Below are 19,639 nucleotides of genomic sequence, written 5' to 3' on the forward strand. Positions count from 1 at the left end.
TCATTTTTTTTCTTCAGAGATTTAAGATATTTGCATGTAGATGTCCTTTAGCTCCCTGATTAGGTTTAATCCTACATAGTCTTTTAGGTGCCATTATGAATTACCTGCTCCCACATGTCTTTCTCAGCATGCTTAATAAAGATATTCAAAAAGGCCATTGAATTTTTTAATTGATTTTGTATCCTGTTGATTTGGTGAAATTGTTGATTATTTATAGAAGCTTTCTGGCAGGACTTTTGTGTTTTCATGCATAAAATCATCTTCAAATAGGGGAAACTGACTTTTCTTCTCTGTAAAACCAAGCCATTAGATTATACACACACACATACACACACACACAAACTAGAACCCCTGCACAGAAGTAGACCGTGGCAGCTCAGTGTCCAAGCAGGTTCCTTAGTAATGGGACAGGGGCTGTCTCTCACATAAACTCAGTGGCTGGCTCTTTGATCACCTACCCCTGAGGGTGGGGGGCAGTCTTACCAGACCACAGAGGAAGACAATGCAGCCAGTCCTGAGGATACCTGATAGGATAGGGTCAGATGGAAGGAGAGGAGGACCTCCCTTATCAGTGGACTGGGGGAGAGGCATAGGAAGAGATGAGAGAGGAAGGGTGGGATTGGAAGGTTATTAGGGAGGGGGCTACAGCTCAGATACAAAGAGAATTAATAAAACTAATTAATAAAACAATAAATAAATTTACAAAAGTAAAAAAGAAAATCAAACAAGAAAAGCCAGTAACATACCAATTCTCTTATAAAATTGTTTTATTTTAGTCCACATAAACTTCTCTCTCAGGAATGTTATCAAAGTGGCTTGCTTACAGGGATTTATAATTTGGGATAAACATAATTAACAAAACAAGTATTCTCTATTGTACAAAGGTATGATGTAAAACTTATTTATAGTTTATATTATTCAAAGCAGGTAAAATAGACTTATCTGCTCAGCCAACTCTCCTACTTAAGCCCATGTAATAGAAGGAAAACAGCAGCTAAGAGTTGTTCTTATCAGCATGCTTCAGAGCAACGAGGATGCCTAGTTTCCTTCACACAGAGCCACCAGGATTTTTTCATAGTCTCCTTTGGTTTCATCCTATTGGTTCAAAAAAAGAGTATATATGATCTAATGTAAAATCATGATAAGTACAAGATATTTGAATTATAAAAGAAGCATAGATTTTGCAGACTCAGCTACAAAGGTCATACATTACAGTGGATAACATAGCTATGTTTTTATTTCATTAATTAACATTTTATTAATAATAAATTTATTAATACAATATTTATTATTAAATTATTATGAAATATTTATTAATGATAAAATGTTTATTAATGATAAGATATTTTATTATTTTATTTATATATTTTGTTTTTTTCAAGACAAGGTTTCTTTGTGTAGTGTTGGCTGTCCTGGGCTCACTTTGTTAACCAGGCTGGCCTCGAACTCACAGAAATCCACCTGCCTTTTCCTCTTGGAGTGCTGGGATGACAAGTATGTGGCTGGGCTTTAGCCATTTGTAAAAAAAATCTAAATTAAATGTTCTCCAGAGGGGACTCACCAGCTTTGAAGAAGCAGAACTATATCTATTCCATATTAGAACAAGTATTTCTAAATATTAGTATAGCATATAATTAATTGAAGTATTATATAATTTGATACCCTACACAAGAAATATCTGAATCGCTCAACAGAAGGAGCAAAAGCTCATTTGAGTTTCAGATATTTTAATTGTTAAATACAGATAATGTGAACTTAAATAATTATCTTTTTATAGGATCAACCTTGACATTTTTATGTGTTTTTTCCAACACTCAACTTGAACATATATTTGAACATTTTACAAAGGAAAAATATTTAGTACAAGCAAAACACTGAAACTTAATTTTCATACTAAACTTTTAATCCTTCAATTTTACTATAAAATAAATCATGATGCATATCAATACTGCCAGGAATTCTGAAATATTCCAGGGTTATTTATGCACAAAGGACTAGTCATTTCTATGTGCCTCAAAATGCACTTAGTTATTTGGTTAACTAGATTTAATTACATGAAGTTTGGTTTATTTGTGGATCATTCACACTAAGAAGTTGAGCTAATCTTATATATGCAATATCAGCTGTAGTACGTCACATCAGCTCTGCTCTTGAAAAATGTTTCATGAAGAACTCTGTTTAATAGAGGTGCTGTTATGAAAACCACAACATACCAGGATGGCTTGGCAAAGAGGGATTCCATACTTCTTCTGGTAGAACGCTTTGATAGTATTCATGTCGATTTCTGAACGGGAGACCATAATCCTGATCAATGTCTTATGGCGAGTTCCAGCACCCTGTGCAGACAAATCATGGTTTCATTACATGTAGAAAACCTCTCCATGAAGACATTGGGTTTTCAAGGGATGTTTCATTTGACCTTCCACACACTATGAATAGAGAAATCACTACTTTACGTTCTTCTCTTCTCCTCTTTTCTTCTTCCCCTCCCTCAGTGCATGTGTATGTCTTTCTCTCTAATACCACACACACAAACACACACACACATGAGAGAGAGAGAGAAAGAGAGAGAGAGAGAGAGAGAGAAGTGAGGAGAGGAGAATAGAGGAGAAGAAAGGAGGGGAGGGAAGGGGAGGGGAAGAGAAGAGAGGAGAGGCAAAGAGAAGAGAGGGGAGGGGGAGGGGAGAGGCAAAGAGAAGAGAGGGGAGGGGGAGGGGGAGAGGGAGAGGGAGAGGGAGAGGGAGAGGGAGAGGGAGAGGGAGAGGGAGAGGGAGAGGGAGAGGGAGAGGAGAGGAGACAGAGAGAGGGCAGTGGTAATGAAAGAAGAAACCCAGAGTTATATTAGCAGAGGGTGTCAGGGTTTCCGCAGCTTTCTAATTGGCTTTTCACCATCCAGTCTTTGCTGTATCTGAACTATCCAATAAGAGCAAAGTGTTTTGTTCCCTGAAACCATAAATCCAACCTATCTTGTTAAAGCAACTCAGTGGTCTCCCACTTCTCTTACAGTGAAGCAACTATCTTATGAGGATATACATTGCCCTGCATAATTCTATAGCCATTTTGATTGCCAAGCTAACCGTACCTTTTCTCTTGTAAGGATCCATTCTTTTTAAGTTCCAAATGTACACTGTTTTCCCTTCTTGAGCCACCCCTGTTTTTGTCCCCTTTCTCTCTCCCTCCTTACACCTTACTCTTACATAACCTCAAGCCTTTAAGTTTTTTTGAAATAATATTTACTTATTTATTCCTTATATTTTCTTGTGTGTTCACTGGTGGGCATATGTCTGTGCGTGCACATGCCAGTGTTGATGTGGAGGGCAGAGGACAACTTTCAGGAACTGGTTTTCTCCTTCTACCATGTGGGTCCCAGAGATTGAATTCAGGTCTCAGACTCGATGGCAAGTGATTTTTATCTCCTGAATTATTTCATTGGCCCAAACTTATGGTTTTAGATTAGATAAGAAAAAGTTATATTGACTTCTGAAGTTTGGTGCATATGGCCTTATTTCACACCCAGCTGTTTGTCATTATTCATCTGGATATTACATGGAAATCAGTGGGCTTATGAGACAGAGAGAAAATTAATTAGTATTCCACTAAGCCTATTGAGCCTGCCCAAATTGATAAAAATGGAAAACATGTCTAACGTTTCACAGAAGCTTCCCAATATTACTCAAATGGTTAGCTCTTCCCGTCACTCTCTCCTTTTCTTGTGGCTTTGTTACGTCTGGGTTAGAAAGAAAAGACCATTTCATAACTACTGGCTTAAGATCACAACATAGAAGTTCTGGGGCACCTGCATGGCAACCTCCTTGCTGAAGAACGTAAAAGTGAAATGGTCGAAGTATCTCAAATGCAACTCAATACCACATTCTACTTCTCTAACTGCAGAATGACCTCTTAAAAGACTGTTAGTCCGTGGCAGGAAAGACAGCATAATTAGCAAAATGAAAGAAATCTGGGAAGTGGAAGGATAAAGAGCTCACAGCTTCAGCTTAGGCAGGTTGTTAAGGTATCATGTCAGTGTGCCATTCTTCTCTTGGTGATTCGGGTTTTAAGTGAATTATAAATCACCTGTAAATGCTAGCTCACCTCATAATCACATACACATAAACCTTTTTAAAAACATGCACCAAGTCCAAGAAGTTCATTCTAACGCAGTAGCATGTTCCCCTTTGAATGGAATAAAACAGTAATTTTCTTTAAAGAAAGTATATAAAATACGATTTTCAAGCCACATAAGGCCCTCTGCTCTTCTACCTACAGATAATTTCTCCTCTAAATGAATCCTCTAAGTAAAATGGTACCTTCATGGCTTCGTAAAGTTTCTCAGCAAAGAAGGCTGACGTGCTGGTGGCACACTTCACTGTAAGAGATGCAAATGTCAGTCACAGCCTTCATCACAGAATGCAGATACATACTAAAGAAACAGGAAATGATTTTGCCAAAAAGAGTTCTATCCCTCTGCCTAATGTAGGGAGTTTGGTTCATTAGAAAAGAGTCACTTTCCATAAGGTCATTTTCAACCTTCTTTTTCTTGTCAATATTCAGTAGTGACTGTCCCCTGAGTACAGTCTCCCCTCTGAGGGCATGGGGAAACCAGTGTAAAGGCGAGGCATGTAAATGCTCGTCTCATGTTGCATATGAACACTTGTCAAAGGAGCTCAGCAGTAGACTTTTGATAAAAAGCAGCTGCCCAAACAAAATACTAGCACATATCTGTAGGGCTCTTTCTTTTTGTTGCTATTCAAAGTGGGATCTGTGAACAGCACGACTGATATCCATCAGAGCATCTTAGAAGCTTATAACCCTGGTCCCCAGAAGAAAAGATTGTCTCTGGCAGACATGCAAAAGGATTGGAGTTTTAAAAATTTACCCAGACCTACTAACTTAGATTGTCCAGGACTTGCTTAAGGCTATACAGGTGGTTACACCAGAAATTAAATGTTTTTCACTTGTATCCATAGTAGCCCAGGAGGTATGTCCTGCTTGGTGTATTACTTTATAAACCCATGCTCAAATATGTATTCTGCATCTCCATACCTTGAAGAGCATCTGTCTTATTAAAAAGGCCTTCCTAAGACAGGCATGGCAGAGCACACCTTTAATCCCAGAACTTGGGAGGCAAAGGCAGGAGGATCTATGAGTTTGAGGCCAGACTGTTCTACAAAGTGAGTTACAGAACTGCCAGGACTGTTACCTAGAGAAACCTTATCTCAAAAAACAAACCAACCAAAACCAGCCTTCCTATTTCCTCATCAGTCTTACATATTGCCTCAGTCTAAAAATACATGCACAGGTGTATCCTCTGCCAAGACTTTTTTTATATACATGTATGACTTTTTGTATAGGACAGAAGTGAAATGCAAGTATACAAGTTCAGGAGAGAGCAACTTCTACAAACCAATGGCTGTGAGGCACTTCTCAATGTCACCCTTTAGTTCCAGATCCAGAACTTTGTTCATGTCATGTTGACTGTACTTTCTGTAATTCTGAAACACTGAATGGGAAATGGAAGTTAAGATTTGTGTGAAACATCCTGTCTTCTAGTAAACTTTAGCAAAATCAGGGCAACTCGCTCAAGGAGCTCCTTGGGCACACTGAACTTCGATGACAATTTTCAAAGCTATTTGCATGACTCTGCATAAGATGTCTACTTCATCTTCATATTGCAAGTGCCGGCAATAAGTGCCAGAAATGCCAGGTGATGGAGACCTGTACTTTTTTTCCATAGCAGTATTAATAGTCCTTTCCATCCCAATCTTAGCACAGCAAATTTATTTTTTTTAATATAGAAACTTGTAGTGTTGGTATACAGCGATTAACTTTGCACTAACCTTACCCTTTGCTAACTATTAACTCTTAACCTTTGGGAATTTAGAGATTTTTTAAATCTCTTTTACTTCTGGGCTGTCTACATATTCTTTTCATCATCTCCTGACCCTTGGGATGTTTCTAATTTATTTATTGTTTCATTTCTTATGTTTTGTTTATAGCTCTTCTCCTAACTACTCCAACACATTGAAAGAATAGAAACAGTAAAAATAAGTGCTTTCCCTCTTCAAAGTCATAAAGTGTGTTCTCAGTGATGTGAAGAGTGGCAGTTAGAACGGACCAATATGTGTACAGAAATAAGCAGTCAGCAGCACTGCATTCATTTGTTACAGAAAGACTTTTTCTTTCCTTCCTCTCACTTGTCCTCCATAAGCAACATTTAATCTTCTGTAAACACATCCCATAGAAGCTAATTTCTTGTTACCTTTGCGAAGATGAGGATAGCTTCTAGTGGTCAGAATTGTAGTGAAAACGTTCACATCTGTCCCCTTTCGTCTTTCTCCAGCTTCATACAAAGCCTGTCAAGAAATGAACAAGTCGCCAAGTGGGTTCCTTAGTAAGGGAAGCAGTGACTGTCTCTGACATCAACTTAGTGGCTGGTTCTTTGATCACCTTCCCTTCGTGAGGAAGCAGCCTTACCAGGCCGCGGAGGAAGACAATGAATCCAGTCCTGATGCGACCTGATAGGTTAGGGTCAGAGGGAAGGGGAGGAGGACCTCCCCTATCAGTGGACTAGGAAAAGGGGATAGGGGGAGAAGAGGAAGGGAGGATGGGACTGGGAGGAGACAAGGGAGTTGGATACAAAGTATATAAATATACTATAAATAATAAATAAAGTAAAAATAAAGCTAAAAAAATGAAATGAATAAGTACATATGTGACCATGGGCTAAAATGACAAAGATTATATAGGCAGTTATGCTGCACGTAATACAATCAAAAAGGGCATCACCGGTGTGGCCCTTATTGAATGTGAGAACGATGAAGTGGGCAGTATCTCTCAAGGTGTTTTGTGTACATGACAAAATAAGGATACATTTTTGGCATATATGTTTGCTGAGTCAATTGCTTTAAAATTATTCTGCATATAAAGACAACTCAAATGACTTGTCAGAAAAGATTTTTTTTCTATTCTACATTGCCCAAAGAAATGATTAGCAAATAGTATCAATAAATCAAGAACTTAACCACTGCATAGATCTTGCATCTCCCCCCTCTATATACACATTTATTTGCTACTGAAGGATATTCTATTTTGATGCTGTAATTTCTGTACCCAATTTTCAATGTGGAAATTTGAAAGCTGTATAATCTTAGGAAATAAGTTAAATGCAATTATTCCTCCTTTGTGAATGAAAATAATAATTCCTGTCTTTTTGTTACAAGTATGTTCCACTAACTCTAAAATATTAGTTTCTATCACAGTCCTGAGCCATACTGATCATGTAATCTCTATAACATACATAAAGGGCTCCTAATGGAGTAAAACGGAAAGATATTCACGAAGATAAATAAGAATAGTTTTTATTACAGGCAATTACACATCATTATTTTTATATGTTTGCACAATTTCTATTAAAATAAAATGTTCATTGTGTTCCTTGATTTCACTTTACTCAGCAACAATGTCCTTTCCCAGTTGGGCATAACAGTAATTGGTTCTAGCCCTAGCATTTGAAAGACTGAGGAAAGAGGATTTCAAATTGGTAGCAACTTACACTCCCCTCTAAGAGGCTGAGCTTGCATGTAGTTATGTTCTTACACTATAAAGTCAAAACTTAGACTGTTCTCAACCCAACAGTTATTGAGAAAGACAAACAAATTCTCATAATTTTTTCAGTCATTTTGAGCCAATGACAAGATAAACTGGAAACAAAAAGACTCTATTTTTCCTTCCTGGGCTATTAGAATCTGTGTCTAATAATGACCATTAAGGAGTCACTGGCTTCTCAGAGGACCTGTGGTCTGCTTCCACATGTAGAGAGTAAGAAGGTAGGAAGATTTGCTTCACTGATACTGTGTCAGCATTGCTTACCCTGGCATCTGTATCAGCCAAATCTTGATTGACACCCAAATCCTCACAACGGTCACCCTGAAAAAATACCCAACATATTATAAGATTTTCTGTAGGATGTAATCACAAGAAGAATACTCCATTTTGAGGTTATAATTTTTGCACTCAAATTTCAACTCTTAAAATTGAAGGCTATATAATCTTAAGACCATAATTTAAATACCATCATTCTTCCTTTGCAAATAAAAATAATAACCCCTGTCTTTTTATTACATGTGAGTTCTTATCACACTTTATCTTATCTAAATCACACTTAATTCTCTTAAAATCAGACAATAATCTTAAGGAAAAAAAAAAGGGAAAAGAGCATCTATCCTTCCTAGCAAGGTTGCAGTGAAGAACACAAGCAAGAGAAAGCAAAGCAAGTTTGCATGACCTCACTTAGCTGTGCTTCTTAAAACACCTGAATTGGAAACAAAGAATACATTGATGATGATCAGAGATAGGAGGGTGAGGAACAAAGGACTGGAGGACACAGATTAAAGGGTACAGTCTCTAATAGGCAGTGGGTTCCCTAGTAAGGGGAACAAGGGCTGTCCTGACATGAACTCAGTGGCTGGCTCTTTGATCACTTTCCTCTGAGGGGGGAGCAGCCTTACTGGACCACAAAGGAAGACAATGCAGCCAGTTCTGGTGAGACCTGATTGGCTAGGGTCAGAGGGAAGAGGAGGAGGACTTCACTATCAGTGGACTGGGGGAGGGGCATAGGAGGAGAGGAGGGAGAGAGGGTGGGTGTAGAAGGGGACAATGGAGGGGGCTACAGCTGGGATACAAAGTGAATAAATTGTAATGAATAAAAAAATAAATTAAAGAAAAAAGTGCATGTGGTATAACTATACAGTAAGAAATACATAATTTATAACATAGTAGATATTTTTAAATGACCAGAAGATAAACCTCAAATATCACCTCTGAAAATGTGGTAGGAAGTTAAAATACAAAGACATTATTTTATATTATTAATTGTATATCATATGTATCAAAACATCACATTGTTCCCTTAAGTACATACAAGTATGATTCATCAATTAAGGAGTATTAATTTTAAGAAAAGAGTTTCTCATTCACAGAAAATGCTTACAACTTTAAAATTGTATTAGTTCTAATAGCAAAGAGATTTCCAGAGCATGTAAGTTATACCTTGGCAAGAGCAAGCAGGGCCTTCCGAAATTCTCCAGATGTATCTGAGGTGATGTCTTTAGCTAGATCTCTTTTCAGCTCTAAGAGATAAAGAAAATTAGATTTTTAAAACAAATTATTAAAAAATAAGCCAGGCTTGATGGTGTAAGCCTATAATCGCAGAACTTTGGGAGGAAGAGAAAGGCAGAACTCTGATTTCAAGGCCAGTCTGGTCTACAAAGTGAGTCCAGGACAGGCAAGGCCACACAAAGAAACCCTGTCCTAAAAAACAAAACAAAACAAAAAATAATGATGATGCAAATAACAAACTAACAAGATCTTACATGTCTGCATTAGTTTATAGGTCATATGGTTGAATGACTCATTTCATATTTTAAAATATTTTATAAGAATGAGGAAACTACAAAGTGAGGGGAACAAGGACTATTTCTAACAGGAACTCAATGACTGGCTCTTTGGTCTCCCCACCCCCGAAGGGAGGAGCAGTCCTGTTAGGCCACAGAGGAGGGCTTTGCAGCCAGTCCTGAAGATACCTGATAAAACAGGATCAGATGAATGGGGAGGAGGTCCCCCCATCAGTGGACTTGGAAAGGGGCACGGTGGAGATGAGGGAGGGAGGGAGGGACTGGGAGGGAATGAGGGATCGGGACACAGCTGGGATACAGAGTTAATAAAATGTAACTGATAAAAATAATAATAATAATAATAAAAGAAAAAAAAAGAAATAATCTGTAGACTTTGAGACTTCTAATAAAATGTAAGAAAGGCACAAAAAAAAAAGAATGAGGAAACTAGAGCAGCTGAAATGTTAAGACTGTAAAATATTTTCCTATAGATCAACGGAAAAAAACTGAATACTCTGTATGAAAACTCAGCCGTAAATATTTGCTAACAACAATGAATTGCTTAAGCAAACTTTAGTAGATCATTTTGAAATGTAATATGCCAAAATTTAATCACTAGAATGAATAAAACAATATTTAATAGGGAAAAAAAAGCAGTACTTGCTTGAATGTTGGCTATTTATTTACCTTAAAATTATAAATCTTTGATGTATTTATCATTTGGTCAATGGCATGTGTGTATGAATTTATTTAAAACACTTGTCTACACACATCCATTTAGTTACAAAATTTAGTGCTTTTAGTGGAAAAAAATGACTGGATTTTTAATGAAATAGATATAGCACCTTAAGCCATCAAATCTTCAGGATCATAGGGAAATGTGAACGGACCTTTGTAAACTCTGTTTCACCAAACACATTAATAATTACGTCTCTTGAATTATTATTACTGACAAATGGATGTAAGGTAAGTATCAGTTATGGAAAATAAGTGCAGAAAATGTGGTTGAGAACTTTTCCACTTTGACTCATGTAGTTAATTGAGTACAACGTCCAATGTTGTTGTCCCTGTGTCTTTGGTGGGAGAATCAGGCACAGAGATCCTGAACAAAGCCACATATTAGTTTAGCAAAACAAAACAAAACAAAACAAAAAAACCAACAGCTCAGAGGAACTATAAAATCACCAGAGATGTGCAGCCATCTCCATGTGCAGTGAGGAATGAATCAATTGAGCAAAGGCCTCACTGTACAATGAGCCATCCATAGTCTGTCATAGTCTTTTATCTATCTAGCAGAGAAACTGAATCATTTATTCTCTCAGTGGTAAAATGAAGGATCCCAACACAGGATCAGAACAATGAATGGAAAGTGTTCTGGTCAGAAATACTCATTCTTATTATGTAGTCTTTTCAAAACAAAACAAAACAAAACAAAAAACAAAAAACAAAACAAAACAAAAAAACTTGGGAGTTCAGAACATTAGAAATGGTTTCAGAACATTATTTAAATCCAATCCTCTGAATTCAGTCCTGTTTATAACAATATGTGCTCACTAGCTCTAAAAGACATTTTCTAGTAAGGTGCAAGTTGCAAGTGGGTGGGGGCCTGAGTTCTCACTGGCATTTCACCCTGCATTTTGGGGATATGCACCACCCAGGAAGGGACTGTTTTAGAATGTAGGCTCTCTAAATCACAGCCATAGCTGGCTTCCAAAAAGTATTTCTGTCTGATTTTTTGTCCAGCTAAGACACTCCAACACTGAGCCTACCTTCACTGTAGACTCTGTTAATCTCTCTGATTTCTGCGTTCTTTCTTGTTGCCAAAATCTCAATGAGAGTGTCCTCATCTGTTCCAAGTCCCTGAATTTAAAGAAAAAAAAATACATTGTTTTTTTTTTCATTCAAGAGAATCAACTTGTTTTGTCCACACAAAGTTTGCTATAATTTTTCATTCAGTCAATTTTGTTCATATTTTTTTAAAAAACTTAAAAGATTGTTCTAAAAGTAAGTTTATGTTCAGTATTTTGAGTGAATAAAAAAACATAGATTTGACTTACACATTTAAATTGCATGAAGAATATTAGTTCTAATATTTACTTTTTGTGTATCTCATGACTGATTTGTTAAATTATTAACTTGCTCAGTCTTTGATCTGACTGACAGTCATGCATCCGATAATGAAGGCTTAGTCACACTAACACACAAATTGGTTCCATATTTCTTAGGGAAAGGAGTTTTTCATTAAAAGAGTCATTTAGGGGGCTGGTGAGAAGGCTCAGCTGTTAAAAGCACTCATTCATGCAGAGGACCTAGATTAAATTCCTGACCTCCACATAAGGACTCACAAGTCTCCGTAACTCCAATACTAGAGGATCAAATGCCCTCTTCTGACCTCTGAGAGTACCAGGATCATGGGGAATATGCAGACATACATACATTCAAGCAAAACATTCATGCAAATAGAATAAATTTTAAAAACTGCTGAACAGAGGGGAGGGGCGGGGTCATTTACCTTCATGGCAGCACGCAGTTCTTCTGCATCAAACTGGGCTGGAGTTTTTAGCAGAGCCAAGACAACCTCCTCCAGGTGGCCTTTAAGGGCTTTTCTCAATGTTTCATCCAGGGCCTAGAAAAACAAAAGGGTTAGAATGAGTTCCTAACAGTCTTGTACCTGCCGACACTTCTCACTGCAGAAATCCTTTATAATGCCTTCCTTCCATGCTGAAAACAAGCTGGACACTTAGAATGTCCTCTCAGTCTTTTAATCTAGGGAGATTAGATGAACTTTACTGCATCCAATATTGACTTCCCAAGGAATCCTGTCCTCAGTGTTTCTAACGGGAAAGGAATCACAAAGTTCAAAACGCAAAGCTGTTCCAAGCTTTCCATCGGGCTAGTAACATGGTACCTTCCAGTTTTCTTACTTCCAGTTGAAAGTAAGCTATCCATATTTGCCATGAGAGAAAGCTCACCTCCAATCTAGAGTTGCATAAAATATTTAGATTTCCTCATAAAGCAGCTCATTTTAGTTTTAATGACATACATAAAAGTACTTCAATCAGAACAATGTCTTTGCTCCTCCACAGTAATTTTGATGTCTCTTTTGCATAATTGATGGCTTGCCTCCAACATAGAATATCACCTCTGAATAAACTTTATGGCAAGATGGGCCAATGTGTGAACTGAGTAAATCTGCTACAACCAAGGAGACAAATACTGTGATTCCCACCTTGGGAGGAGTGGGTTAACAGTGTTGAGTATAGAAAGAACTGGAAATTGTGCTTCAGAAGCACACAGGAATGCAAATATGAGAAAACTGAACGTCCGAGTCCATCGTTCTCCCCACCTTTCCAGTCTCCTGCAAATATGCTGCCTTGATCTGCTGGCGCTGAGCATTGGTTCTCTTGGTGAGAATGTCAATGATGGTCGCTTCATCGACTCCTGCAATTGACATAAAGTGCTTCATTACCACGGTGCTGCTCAAGGCACAGTCATAGCAAAGCTGAAAACGAGAACTATCTCAGCCTAGAAAATGAATGTCACAGCACATTTCAAGCCGAAGAACATGAAGGTACATCTCATTTATTTGAATGGAAGCTAAAGAACCAGTTAATAGTTTCCTGACATTGGTACTTCAAAGGTATATTCAAACTTTCAATGTAATCACAGATGCTGATTTAAGCATTAATTTATACTAGAAACAGGCTGGTGGGATCATTTATTATTGCAACAGAGATTCCATAGCTGACCAAAATTTCCTAGGTACTGAAATGAAAGACAGCTTCCTCTTTTGGAGACAGAGTCTGACTACACAGCCTATGTGGACTTCAAGTGGCAATCCTCCTGCCTCAGCCTCTCTAGTACTCATATTATAGGAATGAGCTTATTGCAGCTGAGGAAATAATTTTATCTCCCCAAAAAAAGACTCTGCATTCCTCAGGTTTGCTTCCCAAGATCCGGTCAAGTATTTTCTATGAAATGTTCAGGAGGAGACTCTTCTATGGGACACACTCACCTTTCACCATGATGGCTTTGTGCAAGGCAGCAACGTCCGCTGAGGGGTTGAAGGAAGGATAGGGACTCACAGCTGAGCCAGGACCACCTTTGTATGACTTTGCAGCTTGCTATGTATGTGAAAAACATAAATTCATCACCATTCATTCATCCATGTTAGTGTCTGTTTTAACATGGTAACGACTTCATATTTTGATTACTTACCAAATAGTCCTGTTCTTGCTGCTCAATAAAACAGGCCTGCTTGAGGAATTCTGATACCATCGCCATTTTAAAAGGAGTATCTGAAAAGAAAATGGATAGGTGCTTTTATATAATGAGGTCAACACCCTCAATCCCTACCTTTCACACTCAAGACACCACGATAGAACCGCATATGTGTTCTTTGCTGTGATTATTCTTTGGAGTATCATAAGATGTGAGGTTTCAATATTTTTTAAAGTCTGCTTCTATTATTAAAATGATAACCAGAGCCCCTACTCAGAAATGGGACATTTTCTTGGTATTTCCAGTCCTGCCCTCTAAGTATCAGAGAAGTATAACATGTAATCATAGGGTCTGAAGAGAAAAGCTGTTGATCATGCCCCTAATCTAAAGTCATAGACCACCCGGCAAAGGCTAAGCAGAGGATGCAAAAGTTTTCAATAGATATGTTTGATGTCCTTTGTCTTGTGGAACCTAGATCTGGTCTGTGCGCTTGGCTGAAAGCACAAAGGCTAGGGAAATTTCAGAGGGAACTGCTGGTTCAGAAGAGGCTTTCTTGAGATGAGTCAAAACTAACATGGTAGAAAGCTTCACAGGAAAAAAAATACAGAAAATCCCTTCAATAAGCTGAGTATAGTTTGCTAGAGGAACAAATGTGGATAGAATTTGCAACAAGGAATCTAAAGGTAGGTCCACAGCTCAGAGCAACATCATTAGGTTTGTAAATGGAAAGTAGTGTGAATAATGTTTGTATTTTGGGAGGAGTATTCTTTTGACCATGTGAAATCATGGTAAAGGACAGAGAACCTCTACCATTCAGAACTTTATGCAAGCACCTGCTGAGATCACTTGGGGCCTTTGCCAAAGGCATGTCTAGAGAAAATATGCTTGCATTTAAAAAGCAAAATAATCTGGAGCCATCTATAGGACTAGATCAACTCAAAACTCTATGTATTTTTTTCTCAGTAATGCAGCTTGTTTGTTTGTTTCTCTCCTTCTTTTCATTGTTTGCTATAACATTATTCGACTAGGTAAGTATCTTCATGTTTCTTCCCATTTGAGCTGTATAAATATTATTGTTGTGCAGTCACACACAATAGAAAAGGCTGTTCTAACAAGAAGCACTTGGATGGTGCTCAGATACACATAATTTTTTGGCAACTACCTTAAAGGATGTCTCTTAAGTGACTTGCATAGCTTTCAGCCTGGTCATGTTTGTATTTAATGAGACAAAATACTGAAAGAATGTTAACAAATAGTCTGTTTTCTCTACATACACGAAATGTCGTCAATGATTCCTTTTGTCTGAGTCCACATTTTTAGGAGCTGGTGTTCGGTGTCTACACTGACCTATCTCTGATGCCTTCTGAAGATTGCTCAATGAATGTCTTTGAGGAAGGCAAGAAAGATAATCTCTGGGATTCATGGTATGAAGCCACAGAACTTACGAAAAGTAAAATTCATAAACTGGTCTTTTACTGGCATGTCCAGACAAAGCATTTTGGTCTGCATCTGCTAGAAGAATGACTAATTCCCAAGGAACAAGATTAAATTCCAGAGGAAAATAATGCTCAAAGCAGAAACAGTCAGCACCTGATGACCATGGGGCCTGTTGAAATGACTATTCAGTCGTTTGTATGAGCTTTCACCAAAGTACTGAATTCTCTCTCACATCAATACATTCAAAGCTGTTCCTCAGGTAAAAACATGTGCAATCATTCCCGATACTGTACTTCTCACTAGAGTTGAATCTGGTGCAATTGCTGTTGCCACACAACATTTCACATTTCAACTGCCAAGTTGGCACACCGACAGCTTCACAACTCTTCTGGCCAAGTTTCAACAATGAGAGTTGCTATCTTGACCCTAGTTAAATGGAGTTCTCAAAATGAATGATCTGATCATTTGCTTTAAAAGAAAAAAAAAAAAAACTGAGTAACTTCATTGTTTTCAGTTAATACAGCACAGTTCTTCAAACTGGAGGACAGTATAATATCAACAGTGAGTAAGACAACTCAGTGCCCAATAAAATTCTTGGGAATTTAATGAAAGAACTGTAATTTTATGGTTTTAATGCTATTAAAACAACTGCATAATGCACAGCTTTTTTTTTAAACTGAGAAAGCTTAATGAACTAAGATGACTATGTTAATTATATTGTGCAAGAAAACATGAAGCAGTAGGATGAGCAATTTTCTTGATAAGAGTATCCCTAGAGAACACAGCTTTGAACCTACATCTTCTGAGCATCCTCACTCCAGCCTGATGTAGGTGCATACTACAGAAAGATGGTCCAGAAAAGCAAAGCATCCAGAACAGAACAGTCTTCATGAATGTCCACAGAAGAAAGTGGATTCCAGACTCAGCTACTAACTCTTATCAGAGTTTAAGGACTGTACAAGGATGTATGTTGTTCTAAAGAAAATTCATTTTATGACAGCCTACTTAGTGCCAAAGATAATAACCTGATAATAACCTTCATTAATAGAATGGCTTACACATAGAGCACTTTTCAGAATGTCTGATGGATTCTTAGCCCATCTTCCCTGCCTGCTCAGCGCTTAGATTCTTCATGGAAAATTTTGTTTCTTCCATCTTAATTGTTTTACTGTAATGTTGTTTTATCTCAACATATATTTCAATTAGTTAGCAATTAGTTTTTCAATCCAAGTAAATCTTCAGGGTCAAAAGGAAAGAATTCAAAGACAACCCACATGGAAGTTGACACCACTTAACTTTTTTTTTCTACTTGATCATCTCTTTTGTGAATATGCAAGGCTATTATGTATTCCTACTTATATACAGATTAAATGAAAAACTTCTAAAATTAGCCTTTTTGTGTATTTATATTTAGGTAGTCTTCATCATGTTTCTATCTTTCTGAGTGTCCTGGAAGGTGGCTTCCAGAATCTGTGTAGAAAGCAGTGGATTTCCTGGTTTACCAAATTCCCAGTTTCAACATTGTTTCTGTATTAACTGAAAAGTATAGAATGAAGAAAAAACTTGTTGAGTAACTTACTTATTAACACAGGAACAGTGTCCCTTGAGAAGACAGCTATGTGGCTTATGTCCTGGTGACATGCTAGGACTATCAGTTTCACAATGATATTAGCTGCAATCACTAGCCTTTTTTTTTTTTTTTTTTTGACAAAATAACTTTATCACCATCCTTATTATTTTATACAGGGTGTCGTCTGCAGACAGACATCCTGGGATTAGTGTCAGTAGTCATAATATAAATATATGCTTTCTGACTACAAAATGCTACATATTTCTTTAAATTAGTGACTAAAGAGATGAGAACAAGACCAATACTAACTGTTATCCATTTGTGGTTCGGATTCAGTAACAGAGAATTCGTGGAGACTCAGAGGGTTTCACTGCAGCCAGGGAATGTTTACATTCACGTGACTTTGCCTTTTGTACAGTTGTTCCTGGAATACCTGTTCTGTAAGTGCCTCCCACAACTACCCACCTGGAGTAAATAATTGGGCTGTACAATGGCCGCAGGAGAAGATAATTAGAATATACAGTGACATCACTTTCAAAAGCTATTTAACCAAAGGTAGCTCCTGGGTACTTTCCTTCAGGCTTCTGAGCAGGGAGTGTCTGTTGCCTGGAATGCTCTGACCTCATCCCCACCACTGTCTCTGCCTGACTCACTGCTATTTGATGAAGAGTAAGCATTAAGGGTCCATCAACATCTCTGTGGTGCTTTCACTGGTATTCAGCTCTGCACTGAGGGAACCTTCAAAAGCCTCTCATATCTGCCCATCTAATAGCCTCATGCCATTGGGTATTATTCTTTCATGTTGGCATCTGCACCTCCAGCAATTTAAGTCACAGCCCATTTATTAGGCATCTCTAATATCTCACGAAGACCTAGAATTCTGTAAATCCATAAGCATTATGAAGTATTACTAAATAAACAAATACTGATTATTAAATAAACAAACAGCACATAAGGAAACAGCTACGCAGGTTTAAGCAAGGAGTTTAAACCCATATGGATAGTATTTTAAATAGAAGAATCACAGTGTCATGATCATTAATTTAAGTTTCTTTAACTTGGAAATAGGATTTCATAAAAATATAAAACTTCTGATGGTTTTCATTTATAAGATTAAAATATTAACATAAATGTTCTGTAACACCCACTATGGCTCTGAAGCAACTGGCTTCCACGTCACCTTGACTACAAAGAGGAGAAAATTAGCCTAAAGGAAGAGAGGTATGGGTTAGACTGAATGAATATCTGATCTTTCTGATAAATGTGTGCAAATTTGAAGGAAAAAGACATTCAACTTTAAGAACTGTTCATGGTTCATCATTAAATTCTCTTGTTTTGTTCTGACTTTAAATATGGAATAAAGTAACAAATCTAGAGAGAACTAAGTCAGCCCATCCATCTAATATTATGTTCGGATATCAACCTTGCAGATGTTTTTGGTTGAGAAAGTATTTGATAAGCACCTAACTTCAGCTGCTTCCTTAAGAGTGTGGCTACAGTCCTGAAAGCATCAGTGTCATATCAGGTATATAGGAAGTGTGGGTTTCTGGGTTGTGGGGTAACCATGCAACTTCTGCAGAAGAGGCCATTTCTGAATCAGGAAACGAGGGTTTTACCACAAGTGAATCAGCTGAAACAGGCCTTATCTGCAACTAGCAGAACACATTACCCTCTCAGTATTAGGGGGCATTGATTTCTCGGGGTTCACACAATTGTAGGCATCTATGGTGAGAAGAAACACATCTTACTTACTTGGCTCCCATAAAATTAGAAGTTAAGGCATTTCGTTAACATTTTTAAGTGTGTTAAGGGAAAAGTCCTCCGAGGAACATCTGTAGTATACACCAAGGGTGTAGTTAGGAATCATCTGTTCTTGCTTTTGCAGTTCAATCCAACGCCATACAACTTTAGATTTGCCTTTTGTTTTTCTAGGGACTTTACGCCTGTAGTTTATGTGAACCCGGATGCCTCCAGGCAGAACAGTTTCTGTAGGGCCTCTCCTGCATTCCACAGAACGATTTAGCTGACATCACCCAGGGGGAAAAAAAATCTGCTTTCCCCTTAGATTTTCAAACCAGCACCAGAAAAGCCTGTCTATGACGCAGAGATTATAGGGAGGAAATGTGACCACTCCCTGTTTAATTGAAACGAGTAATAAGCGGACCATCTTAAACTATGAGCAAACATAACATTCACTCCAAACGCTAATTAAAAAGGGCCGGGAGCCCACTCTGACGTTGGAATTCATTTAAACAAAAATATTTCAGCTATGAAGGCCTTCTATGTTGTAGCAGTAGTTCAGAGTTTGAAACTTCTGGTTTCTCTGGGACCCCACCTGGCTCCCACCCCAGCACTGAACTCACACAAAGCACACAGCTCTCGGGAAAACACACTTTTTCAAACAGGAAGAATGAAAACCTCATTCTAAGATTGCCCGAGCAGGAACACACTTTCTCTTCCCCCCGCCCTCCTCTGGTAATTCATCAACGGAGCAAGAGAGCAAATTTGCCAGAGTTTCAGAACTGCAATTCTTAGTTAAGAAAGGCAAAACTTTATAATTTTTGACGTGTAAAAGATAAGCACACAGAATCATGTTACAGCAAGATTTACTAAGTGATATTAACTGCAACTTTTCATAAAAACTATAGTTGAATTCAGGAGTCCACAACACTTCTCTGCGAAACACAGGGAGAACCAAACAAGGCGTTCTCACCGGGCTTTGCAGCTTCTACCGCAAGCAGAACTATGGAGAAAGAAAGCTAAGCCTTACCTTTTATTTTCTTGTCTTCCCAGGAGCTGAAGAGAGGCTCTGCTCAGAGGCTTTCAGTCTGGACAGGAAGGGTTGAACTCCTGATTTTATAGGATGTGAACCGAGGCCACACCTAGCAACCAGAAGTTAGTAACTGGCTGTCTTTTGTTTGAAGAAGTGGCTCAGCCCTCGTCAAAACCAAGGAGAAACAAGTCTTGCAAAACTACTCCAGGAACTAACTCAGCTACAGAAAGGAAAAAGGAAGGTGGA

At 38.0% G+C, this 19,639-nt stretch overlaps 1 protein-coding gene across 1 annotated transcript; it reads right to left on the bottom strand.

Annotated features, from left to right (window-relative positions):
- Positions 1 to 749: 749 nt before the first annotated feature.
- Anxa1 (annexin A1) lies at positions 750 to 19,548 on the bottom strand. The gene is made up of 13 exons (XM_021652534.2): positions 19,391 to 19,548; positions 13,611 to 13,690; positions 13,408 to 13,516; positions 12,739 to 12,833; positions 11,905 to 12,018; positions 11,162 to 11,252; positions 9,049 to 9,128; positions 7,870 to 7,926; positions 6,260 to 6,353; positions 5,405 to 5,500; positions 4,308 to 4,366; positions 2,214 to 2,336; positions 750 to 1,095 (listed from the first exon to the last, which is right to left on the bottom strand). Exons 2-13 carry the CDS (start codon positions 13,674 to 13,676, stop codon positions 1,039 to 1,041), a joined length of 1,041 nt encoding a protein of 346 aa, XP_021508209.1. The 5' UTR covers positions 13,677 to 13,690; positions 19,391 to 19,548; the 3' UTR covers positions 750 to 1,038.
- Positions 19,549 to 19,639: the final 91 nt, after the last annotated feature.

The sequence above is a fragment of the Meriones unguiculatus genome, chromosome 1 (genome assembly GCF_030254825.1).
Source record: "Meriones unguiculatus strain TT.TT164.6M chromosome 1, Bangor_MerUng_6.1, whole genome shotgun sequence".
NCBI lineage: Eukaryota > Metazoa > Chordata > Mammalia > Rodentia > Muridae > Meriones > Meriones unguiculatus.

Excerpts from the sequence above, each read along its gene's own strand:
- Anxa1 (XM_021652534.2), bottom strand. The coding sequence starts at position 13,676 with ATGGCGATGGTATCAGAATTCCTCAAGCAGGCCTGTTTTATTGAGCAG. Across the intron at positions 9,129-11,161 it reads TAACAGAGTCTACAGTGAAG|AGCTGAAAAGAGATCTAGCT; the intron begins GTAGGCTCAGTG and ends TTTATCTCTTAG. Across the intron at positions 5,501-6,259 it reads CTATCCTCATCTTCGCAAAG|TGTTTCAGAATTACAGAAAG; the intron begins GTAACAAGAAAT and ends TTTCCCATTCAG.